The sequence below is a fragment of the Ornithodoros turicata genome, chromosome 5, assembly GCF_037126465.1.
Source record: "Ornithodoros turicata isolate Travis chromosome 5, ASM3712646v1, whole genome shotgun sequence".
Classification (NCBI taxonomy): domain Eukaryota; kingdom Metazoa; phylum Arthropoda; class Arachnida; order Ixodida; family Argasidae; genus Ornithodoros; species Ornithodoros turicata.
This window is the reverse complement of record NC_088205.1, coordinates 21,904,776-21,918,759: the sequence shown is the minus strand read 5'-3', so window position 1 is coordinate 21,918,759 and position 13,984 is coordinate 21,904,776. Positions and strand designations below refer to the sequence as shown.

Sequence of the window (13,984 nt, the reverse complement as noted above, 5' to 3'; positions counted from 1 at the left end):
GAGAAGAAACCAAAGTTGGGGTACTGGAAAGCGTTCGCCGTATACCTTAAAGAATATGGGTGGTTTTACTACGCAAGATGCCGCCTTTTTACAGCTAAGAACTTTCAGCTATATTTCGCACTTGTGCGCGGACTCTGTTTTTGCAAAGATGGGTCTGTCACAAAAAAGGCTCAAGAGTTGTACTTGCACATAACTTCATTCTCATATTTCACATCTCATGCTCTCGCGTAATGGGGTAGTGTACTGCTCTCAAGCGGTGAATCACCCCAGGCCATAGTCATGATTTAGTTGTTGTTGTTGTTGTTCACTTCAACGATTTTCTTCACAGAGTAGAGCACCATTTGTGTTTTTCATTATTTTTCTTGTACAGCGCAACTATGTATGGACCTATATAAAGTGTAGGGACCTTGTCCTAGCTGGGCCTTTTTTTTTAGTAATTATGGTGGATACGATGACTGAAGTTATATAATGATGTGAAACTATTGGTTCGCATGTAAATGTCTCTCATAAAAATTTGTCACTACGCGATGGACAGTATTCGATCGACGACCTCAGGTGCCAGTTTCTGCATGCGGAGAACCCTCAGTGGAGTGAGAAGAACGGAGTGCCAAAAATAGCCTTCCTCAAGAGCAGGACCCAGAGGAGGAGAGCCTCGGCACAAAATGATATTTCTGGATCACGTTCCTCGAAAACATCAGAGCCAGTGTTCACAGCAGCGCAGGACGCCGGGACAACGCTGCCATCACATGTACAGCAGTTACTTTGCACAACTTTTTACAGCAGTTATGGAACCCCTTGAATGGTAAGCCCTTGAATGAATAATGAGCGGTACGTGCACAGGGTTTCTGCCTCTCTCCGCCAAACCAACACGATGCAAGCGTTGCTTCCGGGATATATCCGAGCACAAGAAGGAACCGTTCACAAACAGTGAGAAAGCGAAAAAGAATGAATCCCAAAATATACCGAGGCGAGCTTCTACAGCTGGCCAGACATCGTTTCAGGAAAGCCAGGCCGACAAAATTGCTCAGCTTAGAAGACGGAGAACAGTTCAAGACACCATAGAGGATACATCGAAAGTGTGTTCTGGTCATCGCCGAACGTTATCTTCTGATGGTGCAAGACATTCCATGGACTTGGGATCGCTCAAGTCTGACCCTGAAGAACAGAGCAGCGACAAGGAGCAGAAAGAAAGTTCCACAAGAAGACGAAGGATTAAGATACTAGATAGCCAGGAAGTTGATAAAGGAGTGCCCGTGTTACCGACGGATACAGCTGCGGTAGCGTCTCCGTCAGCTGATGTGGAGTTTATTCTGAAGGTAAAGACCAGTGCGAATCAACACAAGTTGGGAGACGACTCTGAAAGTGTGACACTGACCGAGACAACAGACACCACGTTGTCTTTCCACGACAGCTACGAAGACCTGTCGGATGCATTGTCAAAAATGAAGACCCAGCTCGAAGCTGCTGAAGAGAAAATTAAGCGACTGGAGCAAGACAAAGTTGAGTTGCAGAAACGCAAAGTGACCGACTCTGATAAAAAAGCTCTGGAGAAGACAGCATCTGAGACCTTAAAAATGCGCTCCAGGATAAACGAGTTGGAAACGATTAACGAAGAGTTGAAGGACGATAATAAGTGCTTGAAATTGGAAGTTGAAGAGCTCCAGGCGGAGCTGGAAAGGAAAGAATCTGCCGATATTTACAAAAAAGAGACAGAAACGCTGAGGCTGCAACTTCAGCAGGCTGAAAATTTGTGTGAGGAACTCATGGAAGAGAATGAAGATGTGAAGAAAGAGAAGAACAGCCTCGAAGAACAGCTTGATGAACTGCAAGATCAATATCGTGAAGATCAACAGTCAGAATTTCAAGATTTGAAGAGGGAGCTCGAAGCTACGGGGAAGAATTGTAGGGTGTTGCAGTTTAAGCTACGGAAAGCAGAACGACGATGCGAACAATTGGAAATTGAGAGAGGCCAGTTGACAGACAAAGTGAATGACCTGCAGAAGACGACCAAGATCGAGGTGGACAAGACCAGGATGAAAGTGCTGGAAGATGAGATTAAAGTTGCCAACGATTTGTCAGTCAAATTGGCCTCAGAACTGGAGGTACTGAAGGATGCAAAAGCAAAGTTGGAGATCGAGAACAGTGCTCTCAAGTCGGCTGGTAACAAGGGACCATCAGTTAAAGAAGTAAGCACATCATTTGATATGCGCTCGCTTATATTATTTGCTCTTTGAAAAGGGCAGTCGAACAGATATTTAGTATAGTATACGTGGATATATAGTCTTCATCTTTTCAATTACATACATATTTCCACTGCTCAAGAAAAGATCTGCGTGCTTCGGATATCGCAACATGGGTGAGGCAAAATCGATTATGCATATTCCGGAACGAGCAACGTTCATCACGCATGATGACAAAACCCCGAGCCATTCTTTCAGTTCATCACGTGTGACAACGCGGACATGCTAATCTTAAATGGATGTACGTAGTTTCCAGCAAACCCTATGAAAAAAAAATCATTATAATATATAAAAAAAAATCCATCCTCCTTTGTTTACTGTTGCAAAAACCAAGACTTGAACACCGCTGGATTTCTTCTAGAGCGCGGATTTTCATGCAAATGGATATTTTTTTCTCAATATAGTTTTGTATCTAGACGACGAAAAAAAAAAACACTTTTGCTCCTGGTTTGGGACCGATCAGAAGGGTTCTATGGTGCATATAAATGCATATTTGGCACGTTGTAGCATATTTCAGGTGAAAGTGCATATTTCGCCATATTTTCAGGTGCGGGAGCTTACTGCTTCTTTTTTTTAATAGTAGTTTTGCTAGTTTGGGGACGGCGTTGGGACGTCTTGCGTGAAAATTCTTGTCGGATTCCATGTTCCGGTGGGGAGAGGTGCGGTGGTCAGCCCGTACTCTGGATGCTCCATCTTCCATTGCGTGCATGGCCGATGGGCCGTATACTTCACCTTCGCTACATAACCGTTACGAAAACGGGCGGTGTTGGCATTTGAATTGACGGGGATATGTTTAATTGTTATATGAACCGGCATGATGCAGTGTTTCGTCATCGCTTTGCGTTCGGCAAAGCGATGACGAAACAAGCCTGAACATTGGTAACACGAAAACACGAGCATACGTGTATGTTGGTGTTTTTCATGTTGCCCATGCTTGTTTCGTCCACCAGCTTGCGTGCGTTTACGCTATTTTTTCAATCACGAACTCAAAGCCTTCAGCTCCATAATTTGCATCCGTGGCGCAAGTATTCTTTGTTATATGCTGCAGAATGTGGGCGGTTTTATTTTACAGTGTTATCCCTAATAAAATGCTCACATTTTTTTTATATAAGGAGGTACTTGGTGCATTGCTTTCGTACCAAGAACAATGAAAAACATTGCATATATTGAAGATTTTCAATGCCATACGACCTCAAGGACAGATGTGCTGAAATAATATTTTAAAGGATTCAGTGCTTTCACACTGGAACAGCTGGTCGCACCAGTGCGACCTACGTTTCCATTTTTCTTCTTCTATTTCTATTTCTATTTTTCAATGCATATTTAGAAGATTTTCGGTGCATAGTTGCATACATATTTCAGCAGTTTTTAGCGCATATTTATCCGCGCTCTATGACAGTCTGGAGATGTACGCTGATTTTGACATTACAGTTGTATCCGACTGTAATGCACGCATAGATGGCAAAAGCAAAATTTCCTGTAGCAGCAGTCCTGTTTGAGGGCGCACAGGACGACGCGTATGAGTACAGGATGGGTGGATTGATATAGAAAAGAAATAAATTGAGACGTAGGTGGTGGGTCGCGCGCGCCAGTGCGACCATCTGCTCCAAGACGGCACCTGGCACTGAGTGTCGAGCAATAGTCTCGAATACAGGAATAACGCGCACGTTCCTGCGTGTGAACAAGGTGTGAACAAGGCTATTCCTATAAACCAGGAGTACTTTCTGTTTTGAGACCGAAGAGGTGGTACACACAATGACGTCGCGACAACGAAATCGCCGCCGATGAATAATAATTGGCCCCCAACTTAATTCCTTTATTTTTGCCACCATAAGAACGCATGCGACAGTATTTGTGTCCCAACTGTCGCTTTAAGGTCATCACGCGAAATATTCAAATATAATTCGCGTACAGCTATATTTACGATTGCATTTTGTTGCCGCGTACGACATCACTGGCTCCCGACATTTTGAAGGTCGGTTCAACTTACAGGTTCGAGACAAACAGTTGTTAATTATGTTTTAGCTATCCCGAAAACAGTTTATTTCGCTCGACCTGTAGATGTGACGTGGTTGGAAATTGTGGGCATTTGGTGAATGAAATTTGCAACAGCGCTTATAAGGAAGATAGACCAAAAGGAGGAAATAGTTACACACACTGGCTTGACGTAACAATGAAACAAAATGTAATATAACGTTTCGATGCCTGTTCGGGCATCATCAAAATTTTTGATGATGCCGGGATGATAACGCATGTAACAGTCACAAAGGGTCACCACCTTATTGCTACAAGGTCATGACTAAGCTATAAGTAGAACTCGGATGGCGTACCGTTTCTTGTTTCATTCTAATGATGATGCCCGAACAGGCATCGAAACGTCATATTACATTTTGTTTCATTGTTATGTCAAGCCAGTGTGTGTAAGTTTTCTTCAGCGCTTATAATGACATGCAACCCAATTAAGAAGCGTCACCCAGTGAACAGTCCCATTAGAGAAGTGCGGTTACGAGTGAATTTCATTTATTCTTTTTGCAGCCATCAAAGAGCAAGGAAGCAGTTGTAGGTAAAGACTACGAGAGCATATGCAAAGATTTGTACGACTCTATGGAACGCGAAGCGGACTTACGCGAGCAACTCCGCTTTGCAGAAGACGAAAACAAATCCATTCGCCGCAAACTGAACAACATCGAACAGGACAACGATACTCTCGTGTTGCAAATACGCAAGCTGAGCGGAAGACACAAGAGCGACGACAGTGAATCAAGCGACGAGGATATGTCGAGCGAAGAACTCCGCATGCAGTATGACCTTCAGGAGCAAGAAATGACCGTTCTCAGAAGAAAGATAGAGGAACGTGAACAACAAGTGGAGGCTTTAGAGAAAGAAGTCAAGTACCTTCAAGAAAAGTTAGTCAGTCGACCATTTACTAAAGTGGATTTACCTGAACCGCCAAAGAATGATGCCGACGTTGACGTCTTCCATAAACAGAAAGCAAAACTTTTGGAATATGAAGCTAGGGAGCTACGGCAGAAATTAATCGAGAAAGAGCGAGAGAATGAAAGACTACAGACGGAAATCGAGGTTCATCGGCGGAAGGCTTCTAAAGTAATCGTACGGAGCCGCTCTCTGGACAGCGATCTTCAAGTGGACCTGAAGCGTCAGTTGCAGCTCGTTGAACAGGAGGCCAGTATTTTGAGACAGAAATCGATCGACCTTGAGAATGAGAACGAGAAGTTGGCTAACGAGAATAAACGCCACTTGTTGAGGCTGAGCAGGAAACCTCCTCCTGGTCCACAAGAGTTACTTCAGTTAGACAACCTTGAACTGAAGGAGAAATTATCGGACGTGGAAGGGCGTTTGAACGCGTTGAAGGAAGAGTATGAACGGGTGGCTGCAGGTGCAGCACCATCAACGGTCATCCTACAAGAGTACTCTCCTAAGAAGGAGAAGATGAGTGAAGGTGAGAGCGATTTGATTGCGAGTCTTAAGAAAAAGATTCGGGCCAAGGAAGATGAGACCAGTGGGTTGCAGACCAAGGTCGTTCAGATGGAAATAGAGAACAACAAGCTAAACAGAGACTACAAAAAGTTGAAAGACGCGCTCAATTTTAAGAAGAAGCCACCTAGGGCTGTACGTGAGACAGCGACGAGGGGAGAACTGAAAGATATCATTATGGACCTGGAGGATGAGATCAGTGAGTGATGTTTTCTTATATGTGGACTGCAGCAAAAATTGTTCGTGGTTCCGTGAAATGTGGCTGAAATGGTCCCTACAGCTACATTCTGTAGGCGACACCCGGAGTTTATGATTTGCCATAAAATGTCTGTTTCTTCCAGACGAACTGCAGATTACTCTGCGAGGTCGCGAGGTGGCTCAGGAAACGATGGCGGAAGAATTGGAGACAGCCAAGAAGACATTGGAAAACTTCTTGTTGAAGAATAGGCATCAAGAAAACCAAGTGGACGAAGAGCTTGAAACCGTCAAGAGGCAACGAGACGAATATTTAAGCCAACTGTTACAAGAAAGAGAAAAAGTCAAAGCACTCAGGAAGCAGCTCATGTCCATTACTAAAGGCACGGATGTTGACATCCTCGACAAAGTAACGACGCTGCAGCAACAACAGGACAACGCGGAGACTGAAATTAAGACTCTCCAACAAAAGGTCTTGCATGAGCAAACCAAAGTGAAGGAACTCGAAGAAAGAATGAGTGTCATGTCGAATCTAAATGAAAGTCTGGCGGCCAGTGTCAAGCTTTTAGAGTCCAAAAATGAAGAACAGCATGAACAGGTTACAATATGCAAGACCCGCCATGCTTAAGGTTCCTCATTTTTTATTTGCTTTGCAGCTAGAACAGCGAAAGAAAGCACTTCAAAATGCAGAGACGCAGTTAAAATTATTCAAGGGCAAGTTGGAGTCGACAGAAAGCGGTTACACAGTGCTGAAGAAAGAATGCAATCAGCTAAAAAACGAGGTATTATTTTTTTGTGTGCATACTTAAACGAATATGGTTCTGTCTTCTCTTCTGTTTCCCTCACGTCGTGAGCTACGCCGGAACGAAATAGCTGCGGCTCACGTAATTCACGTGGAACAAAAAAGGTCACCAGAGGTCTGACCTGTATCCCAGCTATCCTCGTGCAGGTTGGAATCCCTGCTGTCAGTATACACTGCTCCATCAACTCCAATGAAATGTTAGTCGGGGGCGGGCAATATGTTTATTAGAACAAAGGAGAAAAAAAAAGGGGGGGGGGAAGGTCAGCCAAACGGGACGTCGGCTCGCTATTCCGCAAAGAAAAGAGGAATAAAATTAATGAAAAGAAAAGAATTAGGAAATAAGGGATAAACTAACAATCGGTGAAAGAAGGATGAGGCAAATTAAAGAAAAAGATGAATTAAAAAAATAAAAAGATGTTAGTCGGGGTTACAGACGTCATTGGCTTTACGTGCACAGCTTTTCTTTTGTGTGCTTTTTTTCTGCTTTTTCTTTCGCCTGCATTCCCACCAATCACTTCACTCATTTGTACTGTTCACTTGGGACTTGACGAGGCTAATTGAACCTCTGTATGCAATAAGGGGATATGTCGAAAAATCACAAACCGAGAAAAGAGTCATGATCTGACGGCCGGTCCCATTGACACGCATGCATTTCCCGATTTTTACCGTCCTGTAGCGGGCCAATAAATAGCAATACGGTCCTAAAGTTTCTTTGGCAGGTACATGCTGGTATATATATATGTAATTACAGCAAAAATAGTAAAAAGGGGATAAATCGACTTATCCCCTTATTTCATACAGAGGTTCAATTATTCGATGGACCGCCCGCTGAGTCATTTCGTATATCCTGTAGCTTTTGCCGATGTCCGTCTTTACGTGGCGATATAGCGTCATCTACTTCCTGTTTCCAGTTGCAAGAAGAAAGAATGAAAGCTGCTTCACCAACAGGATCATCGCAAGGAGACATCGTGTGGACCAAAGAACGTGAAGAACTAAGACGTAAGATCGACGAAATGAAGGGATCGTTAGCGGTGATGATTCGGAAGGACGACGAAAAAGACAAAATATTCCAGGATAAAGTATAACCCATTCTGTGTGGCTTTCGTAGCACTTTATGCCGTACGTGTTTCAGGAAAACAGGTTAAAACAGGAGCACGAAAGGAAGCTTGAGAAGAGTGTGAAGGATGTGCGGGAGTTCCTGCAGTCAGAAATCAAGACCCTACAAGGCGAACAGGCGTCGCTCAAGGCAAAATTGAACGAGGCCCTGGAATTGTCGCAAAAGGTACATATGTTGGCATGCAGCTGGTGTCCTCCCAAGTTTACGGCTTTAATCACTTCTGAATATAGCATGTAGTGTGCCTTACATTCGACGAGTGTTTTGTCTATCGTCTCGTTCGGTCTTGGTTTAACCTGGTCTAGGTCAGTCCTCTTGCTCAATATTTCCTAGGGGACCACGTGCACGTGGGACTCTTGAAGAAACGTTTTCTTCTTCTTCTTTTTTTACAAAGCATGTGCTGGACAACTCGTACACAAATAAATGGTTAATGTAGGATGCATTCTATACCGATAGGAATGACTTTTGGAACCGTGTCTTCCCCATTTTACGTAATGCTTTGTGGCGGGTTATCGACCCATCCCGAACTTCACCGAGTCCCATACCGCATGAGGTATGCGACGGGCAGTCCCCTTTCGCGTACTGGTCCATGCCACGTGAAGAAAGAAGGCGGTTCCATGGCACGCACAACAATGTACAACATAGGCTGGAAAAACATAACATACAACTATGAATTTGAATGTGTTCTCTGATACACAACAGTAAATAACGCAGATATAGGACACACTGGTGCAGATTCATTTCACGCACATTTCTCTGCTTCATTGAACTTATCGTCTGCATCTAGCACTGGCGTTGGCAGAAAATATAATACACAGGGGCGAGGGGGACCTCTGGATGGGAGGTGGAGTGGGGGTGCGACTAAAAGAGTTGAGAGACTAATACCAACGTGCACAACGCGCATTGACTGGACTGCGCCTGTGCAAAATTAGACAGGACTAGACTATACGAAAAAAAAAAGAGAGAGAGAGAGAGAGAAAGAATTGAAAAACGACAGGTCGAGCAACAAGATGGCTCTTCTATCCCATGGAGATTACTATAACGCGTAGAATGTTGGCGAATAATCATAATCAGTGGCGAATAATAATCAAGCGAATAATTGTATAACTGGACCGGATATACATGCACGGGTATAAACAACGTGGTCTGCGCGATATATTCATGCGTATCAAAATATGAATCCATAATAGCGAAAGACGAGGGACAATGCGGGACACCCAACGTCACCAGCAGGCGTTTTGTTACCTAACTATCCTTTCGCAGAATATCAAGCATGCACTCTAAATCGTTTCACACCTTTAAAGGTGTAAAATAGGTGTATTAACAAAGATCACACCCCTTTCACACCCTAATACTTTGTTTTGGAAGTTCCTGAGGGTGTAACAATGGTGTACTACACCCTCAAGTGAAATATGGTGGTAAGTGTGTCGCCTGGGTGTAGGAAGGGAGTATGTTTATTTTCGTTCACATGAACAAAAGTAAATATATACAACAACAGGGAACGGGAAGTTACATTACAAAAGTGCATGGCGTGGATTTACAACACGTCTACCACCTAGTAATGTATGCAGATTTAGAAGATCTGTTGAGATAGTGCTTAAATTTCTTAAAACACGTTGCTCCTCATTGCAAGACAGAACAAATACACGATAGTGCTCGTCATTCTCAACTGTAGTTAATGTTTGTACGAGAAAAATGGTATCAGAGTTAATAACATATATGCCTGTAATCTCAACGAACACGGGTAAGTCCTCCTCGGAAGATTCTTTGGCAACAACACAGCCAACAGCAAATGTGTTATCATTATCAACTGCACTTTTCACATAGACTATAGATTCTGCGTGAATGCGTGTCATGCATGTAACTCTGAATTGCTTCTGGGGCATGTTGAAGCAGTATCTGCTTGGAATGATCAGTAGATGTGGCATTTCTGATGAAGGGCTGCGACCACACATACATTTGATAAAATTGATGTCTTCTTGCTAATGAAAGGGTTATGTTTTTAAAATGTTGAGTTTTTCTAGCAACATCTTTAAAATGCTGGTGTTTCCCTTCGAAACGCATACACCATACAGCTAGGAGAGGACCAACCATCCTGATGAGTCGCGGATAATGAACAATGTAATGCATTTTACAGGGGTTAGATATTTGTGGGAACAACACTGCAAAGCCTTGAGAGAAACGAATAAATGCAACGTTCTAAGTAATGAACATGCATATGGGGGAGGTGCTTGCTCATGAGAAGGTCTACAATTTCACGGAAAGCTATACACAGCTGCCATGCTTCATTGCCATGCACAGCTGCCACGCCATACATGATTTTCTGTATGTCGGCTGTGCATGTTTACACACATATTTAATCACCTTGTTGTACATACATATATGGACCTCAATGTGATTATATACAATATGCTGGTAATTGTGAATACACAGTTATCAGCATATTGCCACGAACCCAGCAGTTCTATTCGGCGTTACAACCTTTACACCCCAACTGCCACGAGGGTGTTAAAATACACCTTAAAAGGTGTGCGCCATGAACATTTTGATTTACACCCTTTAAGGTGTAAAACGATTTAGAGTGTGCGCTTACTTGGTTTCAGCCCTCTCTTGCTTATGAACTATTAGAGTATAACATAGCAGAATAAGGCAAGCCAGAAGGCGGCAACACAAGAAGACAGACACACATTACGAAGTGGACAGGACATACTCAAAACCAGCAATGAATCGTGTGCAATTAATCTTGTTCTTTTATCTCCACTGCACACGATGTATTAAAGCTTCATTGCTGGTTTTGAGTATGTCCTGTCCACTTCGTAGCGTTCCTCGATCTCCTTGTGTTGTGTATCGCATGTAGAATGGTTCGCTTCGGTATTCGAAAAATTCCATTGTTCGCACAGGCCTAGTAGTATGGTTGAAAAACATGGGTGCAAGACGCTTCCCATACTTTGAAAAGGCCTCGTGTACTCGTTTCAGTACTAGAACAAGAGTCGAACTCGTTTGAGTACTATAAAAATGTTTTTAAACACTGCATTAGAACAAAGTGCAATTCTCCGAGTTGCACGGAAAAGGTGTGTGTGCTAGTGATTTTCTGTTGTCTCAGCATTCCCCATTCCGTATCTAGTCTATTATAGGGGAACTGATCCTTCTTTTTTATATAAACATTTGTCCTTTCACCATTATTCACGGGAAACATTTTATTCGAAAATAATCGACTTGACGCATTATTAGTGATGTCACACACACTTTGATTTGGAAGCGTAAAGAGTCCTGTTATTACGCTGATGTGTGCCCATGAACTAGCATTTTTGAAGACATTCACTAATTGGATGTTAGACAGTCTGTCTAATTACGTTGCGCGACGGTCCTGTTTCGCCAGCCAGCTATCCCATATATTTAACCCGATAACTTGGATTATGCGAAATGGGCCAAGTGGGGAGCAGAGTGTTAGGGGGAACACGCCCACTTCCTCCACAAAGAAAATTATCTGCTATGTGTATATCTTATGTCACTACTTATGTTACCACTCTCTGTAAGACTTTAAAAAAAATCCTTGCAGAAAGAGAAAGAGGCCAAGACAGCGAACGAAAAAGCTCGCATGCTTTCCAATGCGCACCGCCGAGAGAAGGAAGAATGGCAGAATAGACTAGAAGACATGGAAGAAAAACTTCGGGCTGAGATTAGGAAACGTGATAGGATGGAACGGGAACATGAACTTGAACTCAAGACAAAGTCTGAGGACATCCTTCAGATTCAGAACAGAGTGGTCCAATTAGAACGCGAAAATCGGCGAATGGCTACCAGGCTTCAGGAGGTGAGTTTGTCTATGACTACGAAGGCTCCAATTTGCTTTCTCCAGTTCTTTTTTTGTGATGACGTTGCTGCACCCTTAAAGTGGAGTTAACACTCTACTGAACTCCGAAATGTGAAATACCAATTGTGCATGACTAACGTAGCAGAGCGCAGTAGATAGAGTACGGAACAGGGGGCTGACTAGCAACGAAAGAACTTTACTGGAAAACAGTGCCACCTACGCAGTCATTGTTTATGTTCTAAGCCAGCTGGGAGCTGTCGCACCAGCCACACAGGCTTATCGTCCTTACGTATCACGGAAGGCCACCTCCCTCAGGTTTACCGAAGGCTGGCTCCTTTTCCTATTCTGAATAATCTGTCTGACGGGCTTCTCCTATAATGGCCGTCTACACCCACCCTGCCATAGATGCTCCCTGAGCTATACACAGTCTAGCCAGTACGTCTGGGGAATGGACTGGCGTTTACTATGGAGCACATTCTTCCGTCCTTTGTCTACTGTGCTCGACGCAGACGTCATTTACCAACGAGTCCAAGTCGCTACCAACGGCTAAGCATTTTACGTATTCACAGACACCTAACTGGTCTAGCGTCCGATTAAAGGAGTACAGAGGGCCATCCAAAAGAATTTCAGATTAAGACGTCTGATGAAAGTGCGTGTGTCATTTTACCGGATAGCGTGAAAGGTTTTGATGCGTGCAATTTGTTCCCCAGAAAAAAACTCGCATAAACATGGCTCTGCGCGTTCACCCTTAACTCGCCACTTCGGGAATAACGAGGCGGAGAAGATATGATGGCACGTCACCGATGACGATACAGGGGCAACTCGTTCTGGTTCGCTGGCATACCTGGGTAGTAATGTCATTAGTGTAATGAAATTACAGTAATGAATCACTCTTTGTGTTAATTTCTAATGTAATGCATGTTGTGTACGCACGCAGGAACAACAAGTTGGCCGGAATCACTTTATTCCGTTCAGGACAGGCACACAAAGAATGCCGAGCTGGCAACCAGCAATTGCCTACAAGAGCTTAACCCTTAACCCCGCGATACCACCGAGACAAACAAGGTGATAACAGCGGCACGTTCAAACCGTGTTACATCATCGCGGTAACTGATATCGCGTCCACCAATTACATTTGGGCAGTAATTTTAATGACATTACTCATTACTTTTTACAAAAGAATCGAGTCTGTGTTCTGTGTTGGCACTTGGCAGAGTTGGCAACTGGCGAGTTAAAATAATTCCAACGCCCACAATGAATTTCCACATCCTCAACATCGTTACGATTAAGCTCGTAGTAATAACTTTGTAATCTCATTACGCTTTCGTAGTAATTGTAATGTAATTTCATTACATTTCAAATGCAGCAGTGAGTAATATAAATTGATTAAATTTTAGCTGGAATAATGAATGATGTAATTTAATTACATTTTAGAAGTAATTTACCCAGATATGTTCGCTGGTCAGTGGGTCAGCGCTCTGTCCCTTAGCCGCCGTAAACCAGTTTTTCCAGTCATAGAAGGAGCAGCCGAGTAATAACAGAGTCAGAAGCAATGCTTTTTCAGAACCCTGAACAGCCGAGTAGTAGACGACAGCGTAGTAGCAGACAACATTTCTTTGGACCAATCAGCGAATGTGGCCCCCTGTAGCGTCAGCTGGGAGATCCCAGGCAGATCACAGGCTGGTACTGCTCTCCACCGCCGTTGCGCACGGTCGCTTTTTGAGGCGTACTTTAAATTCAATTTCTGCGATAATTAGGACTCTATGGGGTGAATTAATTCTTATGGCGCATCTTTAACAATTTTATACAAAGAAAACAAGGTGTTAAAAATAACTTCTGTACTCCTTTAAACGAGATCATCACATAGAGCCGTGCATCTGTCGATATCTTGTCAAGACGTAGTTTGGCACCCCATAATGCTAACGCCTTTCTACAGGTTGAACACGAACAGCTCGAAGAGAGAAAACAGTTTGAGAAGGACTTGGCCAAAGAACAAGAGGAGTATGACGACTTAACATCCCGGTATGAGCTCCTGGAAGAAGAGTTTGTCCGCATGAAGAACAAGCTGCACATCGAGAAGGAACAAGTTGAAGCGGGATTGAAGCAACTCCGCAAAGACCACGAGAAAACGACCAAAGAAATTTCCACCATGCGAGATAACTTCACTGCGCGACAGGAGGCGTTTGTCAGAGAAAAACAAGATTTCCAGGTGCGTTCGTAATAGCTTCGTTGGGAACGACGATTTCAATGTTTACGCATTTTCGGGAGGCGCCACTCACATAGGCTGCACCCGTTCTGGAAAATTACAACCAACAATAGTTGTC

General features: G+C 43.5%; 1 protein-coding gene across 2 annotated transcripts in view; it reads left to right on the top strand.

Moving 5' to 3' along the window:
* The first annotated feature begins 712 nt into the window (after positions 1-712).
* LOC135394203 (trichohyalin-like) overlaps positions 713-13,984 on the top strand; it is a 39,626-nt gene continuing 26,354 nt past the window's right edge. For both annotated transcript variants that reach the window (XR_010422782.1, XM_064624814.1), the window contains exons 1-8: positions 713-2,186; positions 4,776-5,934; positions 6,077-6,528; positions 6,587-6,712; positions 7,644-7,811; positions 7,865-8,014; positions 11,406-11,660; positions 13,597-13,869. Coding sequence is in view for 1 of the 2 variants with exons in the window: in XM_064624814.1 (XP_064480884.1) it covers positions 822-2,186; positions 4,776-5,934; positions 6,077-6,528; positions 6,587-6,712; positions 7,644-7,811; positions 7,865-8,014; positions 11,406-11,660; positions 13,597-13,869 (3,948 nt within the window). In the remaining variant the exon portion in view is untranslated. The remainder of the gene's footprint in view (positions 2,187-4,775; positions 5,935-6,076; positions 6,529-6,586; positions 6,713-7,643; positions 7,812-7,864; positions 8,015-11,405; positions 11,661-13,596; positions 13,870-13,984) is intronic.